This window comes from Corvus moneduloides, chromosome 26 (genome assembly GCF_009650955.1).
Source record: "Corvus moneduloides isolate bCorMon1 chromosome 26, bCorMon1.pri, whole genome shotgun sequence".
NCBI classification, from domain to species: Eukaryota; Metazoa; Chordata; class Aves; order Passeriformes; family Corvidae; genus Corvus; species Corvus moneduloides.
Genome location: NC_045501.1, coordinates 651,704 through 671,959, shown reverse-complemented (window position 1 = coordinate 671,959; position 20,256 = coordinate 651,704). Strand labels below are relative to the sequence as shown.

General features: G+C 69.4%; 2 protein-coding genes across 2 annotated transcripts; one reads left to right on the top strand and one right to left on the bottom strand.

The window, feature by feature from the left end:
* The first annotated feature begins 10 nt into the window (after nucleotides 1–10).
* On the top strand, nucleotides 11–4,391 carry G6PC3 (glucose-6-phosphatase catalytic subunit 3). Its single transcript, XM_032134384.1, has 7 exons — nucleotides 11–119; nucleotides 751–977; nucleotides 1,304–1,410; nucleotides 1,590–1,680; nucleotides 2,092–2,210; nucleotides 2,298–2,439; nucleotides 2,759–4,391. Exons 1-7 carry the CDS (start codon nucleotides 102–104, stop codon nucleotides 3,108–3,110), a joined length of 1,056 nt encoding a protein of 351 aa, XP_031990275.1. The 5' UTR covers nucleotides 11–101; the 3' UTR covers nucleotides 3,111–4,391.
* A 1,066-nt stretch (nucleotides 4,392–5,457) lies between these two features.
* On the bottom strand, nucleotides 5,458–20,054 carry HDAC5 (histone deacetylase 5). The gene is given in 29 exon segments (XM_032091592.1): nucleotides 5,458–5,593; nucleotides 6,202–6,355; nucleotides 6,527–6,611; nucleotides 6,791–6,924; nucleotides 7,002–7,120; nucleotides 7,531–7,628; nucleotides 7,720–7,839; nucleotides 7,927–8,014; nucleotides 8,091–8,146; nucleotides 8,282–8,389; nucleotides 8,459–8,508; nucleotides 8,892–9,012; nucleotides 9,090–9,223; nucleotides 9,686–9,836; nucleotides 10,132–10,281; nucleotides 10,283–10,408; nucleotides 10,770–10,957; nucleotides 11,101–11,332; nucleotides 11,663–11,791; nucleotides 11,947–12,053; nucleotides 13,091–13,222; nucleotides 13,310–13,437; nucleotides 13,523–13,560; nucleotides 13,562–13,638; nucleotides 13,782–13,914; nucleotides 14,333–14,535; nucleotides 16,033–16,107; nucleotides 18,520–18,633; nucleotides 20,018–20,054. Coding segments are annotated over 28 exon segments (3,198 nt in total). The 5' UTR covers nucleotides 18,542–18,633; nucleotides 20,018–20,054; the 3' UTR covers nucleotides 5,458–5,553.
* Between the last annotated feature and the right edge of the window lie 202 nt (nucleotides 20,055–20,256).

Here is a 20,256-nt window from a genome sequence, read left to right as displayed (position 1 = left end):
TCCCGCCCCGCCGTAGCGCGCCGCGCCGCGGGCGGTGATGGGGAGTGTAGGCGGAAGAGGGCGCTGAGAGCGACGGGAGGGAGTTTTGAGGGGTCCCCGGGATGAAGCCCCCCCCTCAGGTACCTCCCGCCGGTACCGGGGGGATGGGGAGTGCCACGGGGAGGTTTAAGGAGCGTCAGGGCGGCTCAGAGGCTGCTGGTGGGAATGGGGAGGCCGCGGGTCTGGTGTAGGGAGACCCCAGGGAGGCCTCGGGCCTGAGAGCTCAGGGAGGCCCAGAAGGACCCCAGGGAGGCCCAGGACCCGCTTTAGGGAGACCCCAGGGAAACGCCAAAGAATACCCAGGTTGGCTCCAGGGAAGACTCCAGGGAGACCCCAGGCCTTCTGCAGAATCACCACAGGGAGAGCCAGGGAAGCTTCCAAGGGGAAGCCCCAGGGAGGTGCTGGCTCTTCGGAGCATCACAGCTGCTCCAGCAAATCCCACACCAATCCCCCGGGATCCTGCCCTGGCCCCCATCCCAGAGCCACAGGTCTGCTCTGCTGGGACCCCCCCGGGCAGTAATTTGGGAGTCATTTGTGGGCAAACTTTGAGTGGTGAACAATTCCCTGAATCGGTGCCAAGGCACCCCTTGGGATCTGGCCACCTCCCACCCCTTCCCAATGAATTCCTAAGGATTCAGCCACCTCCTACCCCGTTCCCAAGGGATTCCCGAGGGGATCTGTGCCGGGGCTGATCTCCCTCCCGTGTCCCAGCCCAGCGCCATGGATGCCCTGCACGAGGCCGGGATCCGCGTGGCCGTGGCCCTGCAGGCCGGGCCGCCCTGGCTGGAGCAGTTCTGGCTCTTCCTGACCTCCCACTTGGATCCCAATTCCATCTACACCATCTGCTTCCCGCTGGCCCGCGGGCTGGATGACCACGTGTCCGTGATGGTTCTCTGGATCGCCCTCGTGGCCGAGTGGCTCAACGTGGTCCTCAAATGGTGAGGGGAGGACATGGGGGGGGCACTGGGACACTCCCTGGTCCCTGCCTGTGGAATTCCGGGCAGGGACTCCGTGCCTGTGGCATTCCGCAGGGTCACCCGAGCTGCCCCGAGCATCTGCCAGGAATTCCTGGCAGAGAAACGCCGCCGGGAGGCACCGGGACTGGCAGGGATCCTGCCCTCCTGCCCCGGCTTCATCCCTGGAAATCCCGGGATGAGCGGCAGGGATCCTGCCCTCCTGCTGCCACCTCCATGCCTGACGCCTGCCCTCCCGGCTCGCTGGGCTGTCTGTCTGTCCCACTGCTCCCTGCTTTCCGTGCCCGCAGGTTCCTGTTCGGGGAGCGCCCGTACTGGTGGATCCACGAGTCGGGGCTCTCCAGCCGGGAGCAGCTCCCGCTGCGCCAGTTCCCGGCCAGCTGCGAAACGGGCCCGGGTGAGTCACAGCCCCGGGATGCACAGGGAAGCACCCGGGAGCCCCATCCGTGTGGGAATGCTGGGCTGGAAGCGGGAAGAGCCGTTCCTGAGCAGCGGGGAAGGGCTGGGCTTGACATTCCCAGCTCTTACCGGGCTGGGACACGCTCCCCACAACCACCCCTGTGCTTCATCCCCCAGGGAGCCCCTCGGGCCACTGCATGATCCTGGGGGCGGCCCTGTGGCCGATTGTCACCGCGCTGACCAACGAAGTGTCCAGGTGCACCCGGCGGTGAGTCCGGACTGGGCAGCGCTGAGGAGCTTCCTGTGGGCAGAGGGGGTGGGATGTGGGGCCTTTCCTCTGTGGCAGAGCCCACGGGGAGCAGGCAGGATGAATCCCGGGCTTCACACTGTCCCTTGGAAGCTTCCAGAGCGCCTGTGGGAAGAGCGAGGTGGATATGGGACCCCTGCTCGGTGGGCAGCACCCACGGAGGGTGAACAGAATCCCTCCCCTCCCAGCAGGGCAGCTCCAGGGGGACACATCCCTCTCCTGGCAGCTCGGGAAATGGCTGTGAGACCCCCCCCGAAAGCCCACCAGGACCTTTTCTTGCCTCCTTCAGCTGTGCTTTCCTCCTTCCTGCGGCCGGGTGGGATCAATCCCGCCCTGCCTGGCACCCCCGCGCTGATCCCCATTCCCTTCCAGCCGCGTGCTGCGGCTGATCCCATTCCTTGTCTACATCCTCTTACTGGTGGCCATGGGGCTCTCCCGGATCTTCGTCCTGGCCCACTTCCCCCATCAGGTGGTCACCGGCTCCCTGGCAGGTGAGGGGGGCACCCCAACTCCTTCCCCTTCCCTCGAGCTCCTTCCCAGTCCATCCCCGTGCCAACCCCGCCTGTCCCCGCTGCCAGGGATGGCTCTGGGCTGGGGGCTGCAGCGCTGGCCCCCCAACTTCCTCAAGTACCGCTTCTTCCTGGCGGCGGCGCTGGGGCTGCTCCTGAGCGCGCTGGCCCTGCACGGGCTGGCCACGGCCGCGGGGCTCGACCTCGACTGGTGAGTGCCCGGGCACAGGGGGTCCCGGGGGGTCCCACGGGGAGAGGGAGGTCCCAGGGATCAGCCTTCCAGGGTGTCAGGAAGCTGACAGAGCTTTCAGAATGTCCCACCCCCAGGCTGGAGAGGGGTATCCCCAGGAATCTGCTCCCAGAGTGTTTTTTGGGGGTGGAGGGACTAACCCCAGGGATGTGTCCCCCAAGCTGTCAGGGTCCAGCTCCAGGGCTCTGCCCCCAGGCCGTTTGGGGAGGGGGCTGACCCCAGAGCTCTGCCCCCAGGCCGTTTCTGGGGGTGCACACCCCAAGCCCCGCGCTCCCCGCAGGTCGATCCGCCGCGCCGGTGCCCGGTGCTCGGACCCGTCGTGGCTGCGGCCGGAGACGCGGCCCTGGGCCTCGCTGTGCCGGGTGGGCGGCAGCGCGCTGGGGCTGGCCCTGGCCGCCAGGCACCCCCTGAGCCGCCGCGCCGCCGAGGAGCTGCGGGGGCTGGAGCCGCCGCTGGGCAGCGCCGCGCTGGGGCTGCTGGCCCTGGACGTGCTGCACAAGCTGCCCAAGAGCGAGGACACGGCCCTGTGGTACCTGAACGTGGGCGCCCGCTACACCCTGGGGCCCGTGCTCGTGTGCTCCCTGCTGCCCCAGCTCATCCTCACCCTCCGGCGGCTCCGGGGAACCCCCTAGATCCGCCCCACATGCCGAGCAGGGGGCCCTGCTCTGGTCCCCAGTTCATCCTCACCTGTCCCGGGGACGCCCAAATTGAGTAGGGGGTTTCTGCTCTGTTCCCGGTTCGTTGTCGCACTCCTTTTCCCCAGGGACCCCGGAACTGAGTAGGGGGTCCCCACTCTTGTCCCAGTTATCCTCAGTTATCCTCAGTTGTCCCAGTTATCCTTCCCCAGGGATCCCCAAATTGAGTAGGGGGGTTTCTGCTCTGTTCCCGGTTCGTTCTCGCACTCCTTTTCCCCAGGGACCCCAGGGACCCTGGAACTGAGTAGGGGGTCCCCACTCTTGTCCCAGTTATCCTCAGTTGTCCCAGTTATCCTTCCCCAGGGATCCCCAAATTGAGTAGGGGGTTTCTGCTCTGTTCCCGGTTCACTGCCACACTCCTTTCCCCCGGGACCCCCAAACCGAGCAGTTGTCCCAGTTCATCCTCGCCCTCACCCGCCCCAGGGACCCCCTCCCCACCCGCTCCGGGTGAGGGGTCTCTGCCCGCCCTCCCCTGCTCCCGGGGGCTCCTCCTGAGCTGTGCCCGTTCCGGGGGGCTGAGCTGGGGGTGCCCCGTGCCCGGCGGCTCTGGGGACACAGCACAGGGACAATCCCGGCCCGGGGGGCACTGAGCTGCCACCGCCCCCCCCCCCAGCGGCCCCCAGTTCTCCCCTCCCCTCTGCAGCAGGGTGGGGGCACGCCCCCAGCCGCGACCCCCTCGTACCTCGCTGTGGGTGGGGTCACCCCGTTTCGAACCAAATAAAGCACCAAAACCAACCCCGGCCCCGAGTCCTGCGGAGCGGGAGGGGGGGGGGACAGAGGGAACGGAGACCCCCCAGCCCGGGGGGTGACAAAGGGGACCCGCCCTGGCCCCTCCCTGCGCCTCTTGCGGTGGGTGGGGAAACTGAGGCACGTGGGGACACGGCGGGGGAAAGGGGACAGGAGAAGGGACACAGGGGCACCACCGCCACCCCCCCAGGCCCCCCCAGAGGCAGCGGGCCCGGCGGGTATTGCCAGAAACAGTTTATTTATACAAGGACGAACATCGGTGACATCTTACAAAATACCGAACCGAGACCCAGAGCGAGCGTGAGCGGGACACGGACAGGACCGGGGGGACACGGGGGACACACGGGGGGCAGGGGGGACACCAGCCCAAAGCAAGCCGGGCACGCTGCCGGGGGGCCGGAGACCCTCCTCTCCATCGCCCCCCTCCCCCCAAAATCCAGAGGCGTTTCCCCCTCCTGGGGTGGGGAGGGGGATCCCCAGGGTTGGGGACACCACAGCAGGGACCCCGCTGTGATCCCCCCCTTCCTCACCCTAAACCAGGGTCCTTCCCCCCAGGAGAGGTGACAAGGACACCCTTTGCCCTCTGTCCTAATTTGGGACCGCCCCAAATTCCCCCCTGCCCCCGGAATAACTTAACCCACGACGCGCTGTCCCCGTCCCCCCCTCCGCCCCCCCATTAAAAAAATACTATTAAATAATCCATCTGTAATAAAATTATATCCCTTTTTTGGGAGGGGTTGGGTGGTTTTCTCTCTTTTAAAGCTAAAATCGCTCCGAGGCCCCTCCGGCTGGTGACAAACAGGAAAATAAAGTGGTTTTTTCCTTTTTTTTTTTTCTTTTTTTTTTTTTTTTCCCCTCCAAGGACAAATTTGATCCCAACAAAGGCGCCGGGGTGACAAAGGGATGGGAGAGTGGGGGACAGGGCTCGTCCCTTTGTCTCGTGTCCCCATCCCAAACGGGGAGGCCGAAGGGAAAAAAAAAACCCAAGAAAATTAAGAAAACCCAAAATGAAGGGAAATTAAGGCATTAAAAAAAAATCCTTACTTAAAGGCACGAATATTTCCCATCGCCTCCCCTGGGGAGGGACAGACGCCGGAGCCAGGGAGGGAACGAGGCGGGGGAGACACAAAAATAGGGGGAAATAAGGAAAAACCCCTAAAAAAAATATCTTGAGGAGCCCCGGGGGGGATCCGGGCAGTGCCGGGGGGACCTGATGGACACGGGGGGGACACGGGGGGACGGGGGGGACAGGGGGTGCTGGTGGAACCGCTGCTGCACAAGAGACACGACCGCAAACACCGCGGGGAGCCGGGGGGCACAGGACGGGCGGGGGGATTTTTTTGTGTTTTTCTCCTCTTTTTAATAGAAAAAGAAAATATTTTCCTCTTTTTTCTGGTTTTCCTTTCGGTTTCTGCCTTTTTTTTTTTTTTTTCCCTTTTTTTAGTGTTTTTTTTGTTGGTGTTTTGTTGGTTTTTTGTGGTTTTTTTGTTGGTTTTTTTGGTTGGTTTTGTTGTTTGTTTGTTGGTTTTTTTTTTCCTTTTACTGTGATTTTTTTTTTTTTTTTAATGTGTGTGTGTGTGTGTTTTTCATCTCTTCCGGGTGTTCCTCGGTTTTTCCGGACGATCCGGGCGGGTCAGAGCGTGGGCTCGGCCTCCATCGGCTCCTCCGCCGGCCTGGGCAGGGGAGGGACACGCCAGTGTGGGGGGACACGTGAGGGACACCCCCCGGGACACGCCTGGAGCCGAGTGTGGGACACGTGTCCCCCCCAGGGTCACACCCCGCTCCCTGCACCCCCCCAGGGTCACACCTGGCTCTGTGTTCCCCCCAGGGTCACACCCAGTGTCACACACCCCCCCCCCGGCCCCCCCAGTGTCACACCCGGCTCCATGTCCCCCCAGGGTCCCCCCAGGGTCACACCCCCCCCCTCGTGTCCCCCCCAGTGTCACACCCGGCTCCATGTCCCCCCAGGGTCACACCCAGGGTCACACCCCCCCCCTCGTGTCCCCCCCAGTGTCACACCCGGCTCCATGTCCCCCCAGGGTCCCCCCAGGGTCACACCCCCCCTCGTGTCCCCCCCAGTGTCACATCCGGCTCCCTGCACCCCCCCAGGGTCCCCCCCAGGGTCACACCCAGCTCCCTGCACCCCCCCAGGGTCACCCCCAGGGTCCCTCCGAGTGTCACACCCCCCTTCGTGTCCCCCCCAGGGTCTCACCCGGCTCCCTGCACCCCCCCGTATCCCCCCCGGGGTCCCCCCCGGCTCCCTGCAGCCCCCGGGCCGTACCTGGGCTGGGGGTCTGCCCCGCCCTGCTCGGCGCCCACCGACAGCAGGGCCATGGCTGTCACCGTCTCGGCCTCCTCGGTGTCCCCGCGCTGCGCCTCCAGCAGGGACCGGCCCACGGTGGCCGCGAAGCGCCGGACACAGCCCCAGTGCCGGCCTGAGGGGACAGCGAGGGGACACGGCTGGGACGGGCCCGCGGACACCCCGCCTGCGTGGGACCCCCAAAGAAGGGACAGCCCGGGGAACTCCCAGGGACCCCTCGTGCCCCCCGTGACGGGGTCAGTCCCAGGGACCCCTCGGGGACCCCCCGTGCCGCCCCCGTTCTCACTCTGGATCTCGATGACCTTCTCCAGCGTGGCCACCGCGTTCACGTTGGGCTTCTGCTGCAGGAGGGCTGGGTCCAGGGGCTCCAGCTGGGGGGGGACACCCTGTCAGACCCCCGAAACTGCCACCAGCACCCCCAAAGCAAGGACAGGGACGGGACCGGAGCCCCCCACCAACCAGAGGAGGGAAACTGAGGCATGGCACGGGGTGTGCGCCCCAATACAGCCCCGGGGAAAGGCTGGGGGGTCCCCGGGGGTGTCCCCTGTACCTCGAGGCCGAGCAGGGCGGTGACGCAGGCCTCGGAGGCGTCGCAGATGGCCGTCAGGTCGTGCCCCCCCTCCAGCGCCAGCACCACCCGGCCCCCCGCCAGCATCATCAGCTGCTTCGTCAGGTGCCCGAAACCTGCGGGGCACCGGGGACAGGGTGAGGGGCGGCCGGGCCGGGGTCCCCTCCCCGGGACACCCCCGGACCCCACTCACACTTGGCGGTGACAGAGTAGCCACCGAGCGGGGACAGGTGGCCTTCGACGGCGTCGAAGCCGGCGGAGACCAGCACCACGTCCGGGGAGAACTCGTTGGCGATGGGCATCACCACCGTCCTGGGGGCAGCGGCGGCTCGGGACCCCCCCAGGGCTGGGGGAGCCCCCCAAGAGGGCAGGGACCCTTCCCAGGGGGTAGGGAACCACCAGGATACAGGGACACCCCTCAGGACATGGGGAGCCCCCCAGGAGCAGGGACCCCCCCAAGGGCTGCAGAGACCCCCCCAAGGGCTGCAGGGACCCCCCCAGGATCCAGAGGAGCCCCTGGTGCAGGGACCCCCCTGCTGCACAGAGACCCTTCCCCCAGCACACCGGGACCCCTCCCTGGGACAGAGCCCCCCCAAGGGCTCAGGAACCCTCCCCAGGACCCCGGAATTCCCAGCAAGCCCCCCTCAATGCCATGAGGACCCTCCCCCCAGGACACAGCGACTCCCCCCGAGCCCGGACCCCCGAGGGTCCGGCCCCCCCACCTGAAGGCTGTCAGGTACTCCACGTCCCCGATTGGGGGGTCCACGCCGCCGGTCCAGGCGATGTTGATGTTGTAGCCCACGCCCAGCCCGCTGCCCACCTGGGCACAGCCACAGGTGACCCCCCCGTGCCACAGCCAGGGCCGGGGGGGGCACGGGGAAACCCCCACCCCCCCAAATTCCCCCCGGTACCTCCTCGGGGGCCCCGCTGCCCGGGAAGAAGTTGCCATCATCGTAGCGGTGCAGGGAGATGTAGAGCACGTGGGGGTCGCTGTAAAAGGCCTGCTGGGTCCCATTCCCGTGGTGGATGTCCTGGGGGGGCACCCGTGACATCAGGGACCCCCCCACGCCCACCCACGGGGTCCCCAAGGCCTGTGGGGCCCCCCCGTCCCCCCTTACCCAGTCCACGATGAGGATCCTGCCCACGCTGAGCCGCTGCTGCAGCAGCTTGGCCGAGATGGCCACTGAGTTGAAGAAGCAGAAGCCCCTGGGGACAAGGGACAGGGGACATTGGTGGAGGGGGTGGCCCTGGGCAGGGGTCCCAGCCCTGTCCCTGTACTCACATGGCCGTGGACTCCTCGGCGTGGTGGCCTGGGGGGCGGATGACGGCGAAGCCATTCTGGGGGACAGAGAGGGACACGGGTGGGACACAGAGGGGCACGGATGGGACGCAGAGGGACACGTGTGGCATCGGGACACGAGTGGGACAGGGGGACACGGGCAGGGGGGCAGAGTGACAGTGACACGCGCTCACCTTGACCTCACCCGCGGCCACCTTGAAGGCCAGCTCGAGCAGGCAGCCCACGGCCGTGCGCACCGCGCTGGACGAGTGCAGCTCGTTCCACACCGTGTCACTGTCCACCTGCGGGGGCACTGGGGGTCAGCGGGGCACGGCCACCCCGGGGACACCCCCCCGTGCCCCCAGACTCACCCCGATGCCCCCGCACGGCAGCACCGTGTACGTCTTCGGCGTGATGGGACCTGCGGGGTCAAGGGGTGATGGGGACAAGGGGACACAGGGGTCCCGTGGGATAAGGGGACCTCTGGGCACCCCAAAGGATTGGGAACCCCGGGGAACAGGGGAATCCCATGGGACAAGGGCACCCTTGGGCACCCCAAAGGATTGGGAGCGCCAGGGGATGAGGAGCCCGCGGGACAGGGGGAACTCCAAGGGATGGGGAAACTCCAGGGGACAGAGGGATCCCATGGGACCCCTGGGCACCCCAAGGATTGGGACCCCCCATGGGACACGGACTCTGCTGGACACCCAAGGGGGTGCGGACCCGCAGGGGACAGAGGGATCACAAGGAACAGGGTCAGCTCCAAAGGGGGGGTCCCAAGCATCGGGGCCCCCCAGCACCCACCCAGCAGCTTCTTGCTGTCCAGCTTCTGGCGGTTCAGGGGGCTGGTGCCGTAGAGCAGCGCGTGGTGCTCCGAGTGCACCGTCTGGATCTCCTCCAGCGTCGCCTTCCTGCCCCGGATCCGCTGGGGACGGGCACAGGCTGAGCCTCCCGGGCTCCCCGTGCCACCCTGGCCCCCCCGGGACGCGGGGACCCCCTCACCTCGCACTTCCCGAGCAGCCCCGTCTCCTGCAGTCGGGACCAGATGCTCTGGATGCGCCCGGCGTGCTCGGGGTGGATGGTGGTGTTCCCACAGGTGCACTGGTGCTTCAGCATGAATGTGTCGTACACCACGCCTGGAACAGCACGGCTGGCACTGCCACCGGGACACCCCCGGGGAGGGGCAGCCCCGGGGGAAAGGGGCATCCCATGGCATATGGGGACCCCTGGGCACCCCGAGGTGTTGGGAACCCCAGGGGACACAGGGAGTCCGTGGGACTGGGGGACACCAGGCACCCCAAGGGATTGGGAACCCCAGGGGACAGGGGGAACCTAGGGAACAGGGGGACCCCTGGGCACCCCAAAGGATTGGGAACCCCAGGGAAGAAGGGAATCCTATGGGAGAGGGACACCAACAACCCCACCAAGCAATGGGACACCTCGCAGGGGGACACGGGCATCCCTGGGGTTTCCCATGGGACACGAGCCCCCCATGTCACCCTGAGGGACGCAGAACCCCACGGGACAGGGACCCCCCGACCCCCCCAAGTGCCAGAGCACCCTGCAGCACAGCCCCCCCAGCCCCCCCAGCGCCGTACCTGTGGTGAAGAGGTGCTTGGGGGGCCCCTCGGGCGGGGGGGGTTTGACGCTGGCAGGGGACGATTGGGTTCGGGCGAGGGCGGGGTGGGGCAGAGCCAGGACCCCCAGGGGGGGCGCGGGGAAGAGCTGCAGCGGCGCCTCGGGGTACACCTGGGGGGACCCCACCCCGTCAGCCCCACGGCCCGGGGGGGGCGAGGGGGGGATGAGTCACGGCAGGGGACAGGGGGGTCACAGCGCGGGGGTGGCGGGGACAGGGGACAGAGGGGGGGATGAGTCACCGACCCTTCCGAGTCATCGCTGCGGCAGCGCGGGGGGGGCCGGGCCCCCAGAAATGGGGGGGGGACACAACACGGCTGGGAGGAGAGCAGGGGGCAGGGGGTGCTCGTGCTGGAGTTTGGGGGGGACTGAGGGAGCTGGGGGGGTTTGGGGCCCCCCAAAGTCTCACCTGCTTGTAGGTGACCCCCAGCTCGGTGACGTCGGGGTCCCCGGTGGCCTCGGCCTCGTCCCCGCTGTCACCCGGCTCCTGGCAGCCCTCGGGGTCCTGCGGCTGCTCCGGGGGGTCCCCGGGCTCTGGGGACACGAGGGCGAGGGGGGGGGCCGAGGGGGGGCCCGGGGGGGCCCCTCTCACCCGGGGGGGGCGATTGCTGCTCCGTCAGCTCCTCCTCTGTCTCCTCGGGGTGGGTGGGGGGCTGCCGGGCCAGCTCCCCCCCCTTGGGGAGCAGCTGGGGGCACGGGGGTAAAGTGACCCCCCATGCCCCGTGTCTGCCCCATGGCCCCCCTGTACCCACCCCGTGCCCCACAGTCACCCCACGCCCATCCCACAGCCACCCAGTACCCACCCCACACCTATCCCATGTCCCAGCCACCCCACAGACCTTTGCCCAGTCCTTCCCCAGTTTCCCCTCTCCTGCCTCAGTTTCCCCTGCTTGCAACGCCCCCTCTGCTGTATTTTGGGGGTTAGTGGTGCCCCACAGCTACCCGACACCCCCAGCTCTGCTTACGCCCCGTGCCCCATTCCCACCCCACACGCCCCCCATGCCCACCCAGTGCCAGCCCCATGCTCCCCCCGTGCCCCCGGCCCACCTTGCCCAGCTGGACCTGCTGCTTGTCGAGGAAGTGGTGCTGGAGGGGGCCGTGGGGCAGGGCCTGGGGGCTCTGGGGCAGCGGGGACGACTGGGTGCGGCTCAGGGGCCGGTGTCGCGGCAGTTTGTTCCCACGGGGACCCCCCCCGCGCTCCCCCGTCACCAGCGGGGACTGCCCGTGCAGGGGCACTGCGGGACACGGGGTCAGCGGGGCTCCCCACGGCCCCCGAGCCCCCCAGTGCGGCTGGGAGGGAGGGTGGGGGGCTTTAAGTGGGGGGAACTGGGGAAGGACGGGGGAGAACTGGGGCAGGGCTGGGGTCCCGGGGTCTCACCAGCAATGAGGGTGCTCTGCTGCCGCGCCTGCTCCAGCAGCAGCACGTGCTGCAGCAGCGACGGGGGCCCGGCCGGGGCGTCTCCGTCCAGGGCCACCCCCAGCAGGCACCCCGGGATCGAGGATGTGCTCAGGAACTTCCCGGTGAGGGCGGCCCCGGGGCGCAGCGGGGACACCCCCGGGGGCACCCCCGGCCACTCGCCCTCCGCCTGCGGCGACAGCTTGGGGGACGCCTGCGGGACAGGGGTGGCACTGGGGGTCCCCACGTTGCCCCAGGGGTGCCAGGTGCCTGTGCCACCCCTGTGGGGTCCCCACATCCCCGCTGTAGGGTGCCAGGTGCCCATGGCATCCCGCACTGTATCCCCATACCCCTTCCATGGGGTTCCAGGTCCCAGGGCTGCCCACCATGGGGTCCCCATGTCCCCGTGCCCCCAGGGGGTCCTCACATTCCCTCTGTGGAGTTCCAGGTCCCCATGCCACCCCCTGTGGGGTTCCCGTGTCCCTGCCATGGGGTGTCAAGTCCCAGTGCCACCCACCACAGGGTCCCCGTGCCCCGCACTCACGGGGAGGTGGGCGCTGGTGACGGTGACAGTGGCCTGCAGCCCCAGGGACAGGTTGGGCAGCGACGGGGACGTGTAGAGGCTGAGCTGGGCCCCGTCCAGGGCCAGGGCGCGGGGCTGGGGCAGGAGCTGCTGTGGCACCACACGGCAAACACGGCATCAGCACACGTGCGGGGACGTGACACGCCATGGACACGTGTGGGGACGGGTCACACCATCAACACGCTCACAGGCCCCCTGCACACACGTGTCCCTGCCCCTGTCCCCTGTCCCCGGCCCGGCTGTACCTCACTGTGGATGTTGGGGACAGAGGCGGCCAGGCCGTTGTGGGCACCGTGGGAGCTGTTGGGGGAGCTGGGCCCCGACCCGGGGGCGCTGCTGCAAACCGACGACACTGCGGGACATGGGGTGTCACACACGGGCACAGGGACACGGGGTGTCACACACGGGCACGGGGACACGGGGTGTCACACACGGGTACGGGGACATGGGGTGTCACACACGGGCACAGGGACACGGGGTGTCACACGGGCACGGGGACACGGGGTGTCACACACAGGGATGGGGACACCGCGTGTCACACACAGGGATGGGGACACGGGGTGTCACACACGGGCACGGGGACACCGCGTGTCACACGCAGGGATGGGGACACGGGGTGTCACACACGGGTACGGGGACACGGGGTGTCACACACGGGCACAGGGACACGGGGTGTCACACACGGGCATGGGGACACCGCGTGTCACACACAGGGATGGGGACACGGGGTGTCACACACGGGCACGGGGACATGGGGTGTCACACACGGGCACAGGGACACGGGGTGTCACACACGGGCACAGGGACACAGTGTGTCACACACAGGGATGGGGACACGGGGTGTCACACACGGGTACGGGGACACGGGGTGTCACACACGGGCACAGGGACACGGGGTGTCACACACGGGCACAGGGACACAGTGTGTCACACACGGGTACGGGGACACGGGGTGTCACACGCAGGGATGGGGACACCGCGTGTCACACACGGGTACGGGGACACGGGGTGTCACACACGGGCACGGGGACATGGGGTGTCACACACAGGGATGGGGACACGGGGTGTCACACATGGGCACAGGGACACTGCGTGTCACACACGGGCATGGGGACACGGGGTGTCACACACGGGTACGGGGACACAGTGTGTCACACACGGGTACGGGGACATGGGGTGTCACACGCAGGGATGGGGACACCGCGTGTCACACACGGGCACAGGCACTGACCCCCCACCCCACGCACACGCGTGTGCCACACCAGCCCCAGCAGCCACGAGAGACCACGGGGGCTCCGAGGAACCAGCCGGCATCTTGGAGACACCGAGGCGGGCAGCGTGTCCCACCCACGAGCCCAGCCCGTGTCCCCAGGCGTGTCCCCGACGCACCGGTGACCTCGACGTGGCGCTTGCGGAAGGCGCTGAGCACGGAGCCGTCGCGGCGCCGCAGGAGGGGGCTGCTCCTCCGCTCCGCCACCTTCTGCTTCAGCCGCGACCGCACCTTCAGGTTGGGCTCCGAGGCTGGGGACCCCAAGCGTGTCACCCCAAACGTGTCACCGTCACCCCCTGCGGGTGTGTCACGCCCCCCGCCCCCCCACCCGCACCCACCGGTTTTCCGGAGCGGGAAATCATCCCGGCCGTCGTAGGTGCCGAGGAGGGGGAGCTTGTAGGATGGGGGGGTCCCCGGGCTGCCAGTCTGGGGGGGGGAACTCTGGTCCAACGAGGTGTGGTGAGCCCTGGGGGGGCAAAGGTGGCAGAGACCCCGCTAGGACAACTGGGTCACCCCCACGGGGCTTTGGGGGGGTCCTGGGGGGCACCTACCAACATTTGGGGTGCTGGGGGAGGGAATGGTTGGGGGGGGCCAGGGCCCGGCTCCTTCGTCTTGCTGAGCAGGAACTCCTGGAGCTTCAGCTTCACCTCCGTGCTGGCAATGGCACCTGGGGGCACGGGGTGGGGGTCAGCACCCCCCACAGCCCCACAGAAACCCCCAGATCCCCCAGTCCCACCATTCCCCCCACCCCACAGCCCCACGCCCCACCCCGGACCCCACTGTCCCCAGCCCCCCCGTGCCCCCACTCACTGTCACGGCCCCGGTCCTTGGGGCGCAGGCTCTGGAGCTGCTCCAGGCGCTGCTGCTCCAGCTCCTGCCGCTCCCGCTGCCGCTGCTGCTCCAGCTCCTGCTGCCGGCGGGCGGCCAGGGCCTCCTGCTGCTGCTGCGGGGCGGGGGGCACCGGGATGGGACCCCCGCGGCACGGCACGGCCCCCCCCTCCTCCTCACCTGCCCAGCGCCCCGGGTGACACCCCCAGCCCCAGCGCCCCGAGGAACAGGGTGGCCCCTGGCCCTGGCACCCCAAATGTCCTCCGAGAGCTCCATCAGCCCCGACCAGCGCTGCCCCACAGCTCCGGCCCCCCAATGGCTCCATCACTCCCAGTATCCCCCCAAACGGCTCCATCAACCCCAATATTCCTCCCCCAGCAGCTCCATCATCCCCAATACCCCCCAAAATCTCCATCCCCCCAGACTGGCGACACCCCACAGCCCCATCATCCCCAGTATCACCCCCAAGCGCTCTGTAACCCCCAGACCCACGACACCCCAGACCCCCATCACCCCCAACCTGCCCCACACACCTTGAGGTGCTTCTGCAGCTGGACCTGGTGCTGGCGGGTGAGGTGCTCGTGCTGCTTCTGGAACTCGGCGAAGAGCAGCTGCTTCTGGAGCTGCTGCTGCTGCTTCAGGGCCACCAGCTCCCGCTGCAGCTGCCGCTCCCGCGCCGCCGCCAGCCCCGCGTCCACCCCCGCCTCCGGCCCCGGCCCCTCCGGCCCCTCCGGCCCTGCCGGACACGCCGGGTCAGGGGGCAAAAGGGACTGGGGTGTCTCGGGAATGGTGGAGGTGGCTGGGAGTTGTTTCAGCGGCAGTTCTGGGGTGGTCCAGGGATGGGGGAGGGGGGGGGGAGCTGAGAGTGGTTTGGGGGTGTCCCAGGGGTGATGGGGGGGGGGACCTCGGTTAAGGGGCGCTTTGGGGGTGTTCCAAGGATGGGGGGGAGTCAGTGCCGGTTTGGGGGGGGGGAGCTGGGGGTTCTTTGAGCAGTTCAGGGGCTGCTGGGGGGTGACAAGGATCAGCCCCTCCCGGGAAGCCCTCGGGGGTCTCCCCTCAGCTCCAACCCCCTGGATCAACCCCCACCTCTGTCACCTCCCCCCCCCCCAACAAATACGGGGCGGCCCCAATCCAAACCCCTCCATCTGCAACACACACCGAGCAACCCAGAGCGCTGCAGGGGGGACAACACCGACACCCCCCTCCCCAAAATCCCCCCCCAGCAACCCCCAGGGGCACAGACCCCCCTCTCCCCCCCCCATCGGCAAAGGACAGGGGACGCAGGAGCGGGGGCGGGGGCCTGTCACTGTCCCCACGCAAACAGGAAGGCGGGGGCGGGGGGCACGCGGTGCATGTTAATGAGCCCCCCCAGCCCCAGCCCCCTCCACCTGGCGCGGCCGCGTCGGGCACTGACGTGTCCCCGCACGGACCCACGGACGTCACCGTGCGCGGAGGTGGGGCACCCCCGCCCCCCAAGGACAGCCAGCCCCCCCAAACCCGCCAGTGCCCCTCGCCAGCCCCCCCCCCCCAGCGCCAATCAGCCCCCCAAGAGAAGCAGCACCCCCATATCCCAACCAGCCCCAGTCCCTGCCAGCCGCCCCTTGACACGCGAGAGGGGCGCACCCAGCCCCCCTCGCTCGCCCCCCCCCCCCCCCCCCCCCCAGTTCAGCCCCGGAGGGTTTGGCTCTCCCGGGGGTATTTGGGGGTACACAAAGCCCCCCAAACCTGCCAGCCCCAGTCCGGGGGTAACCAAAGGACCCCGGTGGGTGTTGGGGTGCAATGGGGGGGTGTCAGCACCCAGCCCTTAGGGGGGCTAAAAATAGCCCCCGGAGGTGCCAACCCGGCACTTTTGGGTCAGTGGTGGCTTTGGGCCGGCTCTGGGCTGGGGCCACCACCCTGCGGCCCCCTCGTGCGGGACAGGGGCTGTTTAACCCCTCGCTGCCCAAACCGAGAGGTCCCCGCGGGCACAATGGGGGTGTCCCATGGAATGGGGACACGGGAGGGGCTGGGGATCCGCCATGGGGCCAGCACCCCCAGGGCCGGGGCACCCGGCCTTGCACACTCGGCCTTGCACACGCATTTGTGCGGGGGGGGGCTCTTCCTCTTACACACCTGAACACACTCGTGTTCAGCAGCTCCCCCCTTGCACACCCCTGCAAACATGGGGGGATGTCACCGGGTTTGGGGCGGTGTCACCGGGTTTTGGGGGCACGGGGGGCCGGCCCCCACTCACCTGGGGCGGGCAGGGAAGCGTGCAGCGGGACACGGGGCAGGAGCTCCAGCGGGGGCTCACGGCCGGACCCCCCCTCTGCGGAGAGACACCCGTGACCCCCTGAACGGGCTGGGAACTGCAGGGGGCTGGGGGCCACGTGCACCCCCAAAACCCAACCTCAGCTCCCCAAATCCCCCCTCAGCAGGTGGGGATGCGGAGATGCTGATTGGGGGTCATGGAGCATCCCTGGTTTTTGGGGTGATGGGAGCAAATGCAGCCCCCCCCATTCAAGGCAGGGCAGGGCTGAAGGGCTCACCCACGCCCCCTTCATGCCCCCCCCCATCCAGGCTATTCTCTTCGGCGCCTGGAAATAGCCGGCGCACGGGAGGAGCCGGCTATAAATAGGGAATTGTGCCGGGGGGGCCACAACAGATCCCGGGAGGGGATGTGCTGTGTGTTCCCCCCCGACACCCAGCTGCACCCCTGAGCTGCCCCGGGGGCTGGAGGACACGGGCTGCCCTAGCTTGGGGAGGCTGTGGGGGGCCTGGGGTCCGCACGACCCCCCCCACCTCCATCCCACACCCCCACATCCCCCTAATTGCCAGGGACGTTAATCCGCATCAGCGCTGCCGGGAACAAAACCTGGGATGTGCCGAGGGGGGATTAACCCCCACTTCGGGAAGATGAAGGCAGACGAATTCCCTGCCCCACTCAAGACCCCCTGACTCCCCCAACAAGACCACCCCAAGAGGGGCTGGGGGGGGCACAGATGCCAACTCAGCACATTCCCCGCCGGATCAGCCCCAAGGGGCTCTGCAGGGCCAAGCCGGGGGGGTGACAATGAGCTGAGGTGTGGAACCCCCCCTTTTGGGCTTGGGGACCTCCCCCCAGTTACGGGGACCCCCTGGCGCCCCGGCCCCGCTGCCCCGGCCGTGCGTAACCCCCCCGGCACCGCCACGTTTATTTACCACGCGTTAATCCCAAGCCGAGACTTTTAATAGCCGGGATATTTCTGGGACACCCCGCGCCCCCCCCGCTGCCCCCCCCGGGGTGCTTTGGGGCTTGACGTCAGCCCGGCTATTTCTGGTGCTGCCAGCGGGCAGGAGGCCGCGGGAATGGGCCCTCCTGGCTCCCGGACCCCCTTCCTGGTGGTCGGACCCCCATTCCAGCTCCCAGACTCCTTTCCTGGCTCCCACGGCAGGGCAGAGGGGTGACCCGGCCCGTGGAGCCCCCTCCAGAGGTGGTGGCACATCTGGGGGTTGAGGGGATCCTCAAGGAGATGGGGGGGGGGGGGGGGATGGCGGGGACCCCCAGGAACTCCAGGAGGGAAGCGAGGGGGCTGTGCCCGGGACGGTACCGGGATGGAACCGGCACCCACGGGACCCCCCGGCTCTGGGATGAGCCTGGGAAAAGGCTGCGACTGAGCAGCCCTGGGGGTCACAGAGCCCCCAGGGGTTGATTGGGGACCGCGGAGTGCAGGGGTGGCCTCTGCCACATCCCCAATGGCCCCAGCCCAGCTGAGACCTGCCCAACTCATCACAGCAGCCAGAGGGTCACAGCACCCCCGAGGGGCCCCCACGCCCCCCCAGACAGACCCAAAGCCGGGAGGGGACCCCAAGGAAAGCGCCCCAGGGACGGCGGAGGCGGCCAGGCCGTGTCCCTGCGCCGCCGTGTCCCCGTGCCACCGCGCCGCGTGCCAGCCCCGTGCCAGGCACGGCCGGGCGACGCTCCAGCCCTGCGGCCGCTCCAAAAATACCGGCGGGCGGCTCGGGGGGGGGGGGTTGGGGACAGAGGGGACACACACCCCCGTCCCCAACCGGCGGCGAGTCCCTCCAGCGGGACACGGGGCTCCGCCACCGCCCCGGGCCTCAGTTTCCCCTCCAGAGGCCGCGGGTGTCGCCGCTGCCGCGTGTCCCCTTGGGCGGGGGGATGAGCGCGTCCAGATGTCGCCGGAGTTCCCACCGGGATAATTACAGGGCGGCTCTGCCGGGGAGCCAGCGGGAGCTGGGACAGCGCGGGCACGGCCCTCGCGGTCACCACGGCTGTCCCCACGCGTGGCACCGCGGGGACCCCAGGGGGCCGCGGGGACCCGCCCCCGGTGGCATAAAGAGCCACGTGTGAGCCGTGCCACGACGGTGACGGGAGCTGTGCCTCAGTGTCCCCTCTCAGCGGGAGGATGCCGGGGGTCTGGGAATGCCGAAAGGGGCGGTGGCACGGGCTGGGATAATCGGGGGAGGGGGCGGTGGCACGGCTCCGGTGCCCGCCGGTGCCCGGGCATCCCCCCGGTGTCCAGGTACCCCCGTCTGGCACGGATGTGCCGTGCTGGGTAGAACATTGCCGTGGCCCCCAGTACCCCAACACCTGGTGGCTGCCACAGTGAGGGGCTCCAGGGCCACAGCAGGAACGGGGGACACGGCTGCGACCCGCGTGCGCAGAGGGGCGGGTGGCCGGTACTCGGTGCGGTGCCCAGCGGGGTGCAGCCCCCCGGCCCGGGGTCCCGGGTCTCACCTGTGTCGCTCTGGGGGTCCATGGTGGCCGGCGGGTGCCGGGGGGGCTCGGAGAGGCGCGTGTCCGTCAACGCCGGCCGGGGCACCGGGGCTGTGCCCGCGCCGCCCGGGAGCCCTGCGGGACCAAGCGCCCGTCAGCACCCCGGGACCCCCAAAATCTCCCCCAGCATCAGACGGGGGGGTTGGAGCCCGCACTGAGCCCCCCCGAGCATCCACCCGAGGCAGGATGGGGCCCCACTCCCCTCCGCTGCCCCCCGGGATGGGGGGCCTGTGGGCACCCCCAGAAGGGACCTGGGGGGCTCGGCACCGTTACACAAAGTTCCGCAGAAAAAGGGGGGGGCCTGCAGAGCGGAAGCCCGGGGGGATGGCGGGGAAGGACCCCCCGGCCGCGCCACCCCACAGGGACACGGATGGGACCCCCCTAAGGACGGAGGGGGAACACGCGCTGATCCCCCCGCGAGGTCCCCGGCGCTGCAACCCCCCCGAACCGAGGCATCGCCCCGAGATGGGGGTCTGGGGGTGCCGCCCCTGAGGGCCACGCGGCGGGACGGACCCCACGGGGGGGACACGGCACTCGCGCTGCCGGCAGCGCCGAGCCCGGCGCGGTGCAGCGGGGCCCCCCCGCCCCCCGCCCGCGGACGGGCCGCGCTGCGGAGCCGCCGCCGAGCCGGCGCACGGGCCCCCGACACTGCAGGAACCCCGACCCTGGGGGCCCCCCCAGCGCAGGGACCCCCCCGCTGCACCGTGCAAAGCCCAGCGCACCGGGACCCCGACCCGCACCGAGTCCCCCGAACCGCACCGGGCCCCCCCCCCCGACCCGCACCGGGACCGCTCATTGCAGGGCCCCGCCGAAGCGCACCGGGACCCCCCAGCCGCACCGGGATCCCCGAAATTGCAGGGCTCTCCCGAGCTGCACAGGGCCCCTCCACACTGCAGGGCCCCCCCATTGCACGGGCTCTCCCCCCTCGAGCTGCACCGGGACCCCGGAATGCACAAGATCCCCCGATCCGCACCGGGGTCCCCTCTTGCAGCCCCCGCACCGGGACCCCCACTGCAGCCCCCCCCGACCCGCACTGGGCCCCCACTGCAGCCCCCCCAAACCACACGGGGGTCCTTATTGCAACCCCTCCCGCGAGCCGCTCTGGGCCCCCACTGCAGCCCCCAACCCGCATGGGGGTTCCCCCATTGCAGCCCCCCCCCCCCCCAAACCCGCACAGGGGTCCCCCACTGCGGGCCCCCCCCGCTCCGCACGGCGCAAAGCCCCTCAGCCCGCGCCCCCCAACCGCACAACGGCCCCGCACTGAAACCCACCCTCACTGCACGAAGCCCCCCGCCCCAAATCGCACCGGACCTCCGGAACTGCAGCCCCCCCGCCACTGCACGGAGCCCCCCGGGCCCGCACGGGAGACCCCGACACCGCAGATCCGCCCCCCGCCGCGGGCCCCCGCCCCGATCCCGCGGCCCCGGCGGGCCCCGGCGCCCCCCGGGTCCCCCCGTACCTGGGGTCCCCCCGGTGCCGCCCGGCGCGCGCCCCGCCGCCCCCCCGCCTCCTCCTCCATCTTCGCCGCGCGGCCCCGCCCGCCCCGACAACAACATTCGGTGACGTCACTCCAGGTCACGTGACGGCGCCCGGCGCTAAAAATAGCCCCGCGCGCGGCCCCCTCCCCTAAAGGGGCGGGGCCAAGAGAGGGGGCGGAGCCTAACGGGGCCTTAAAGGGGCCGCGGGGAGAGTGAGTGT

Excerpts from the sequence above, each read along its gene's own strand:
- G6PC3 (XM_032134384.1), top strand. Across the intron at positions 978-1,303 it reads CTCAACGTGGTCCTCAAATG|GTTCCTGTTCGGGGAGCGCC; the intron begins GTGAGGGGAGGA and ends CCGTGCCCGCAG. Across the intron at positions 1,681-2,091 it reads GTGTCCAGGTGCACCCGGCG|CCGCGTGCTGCGGCTGATCC; the intron begins GTGAGTCCGGAC and ends ATTCCCTTCCAG.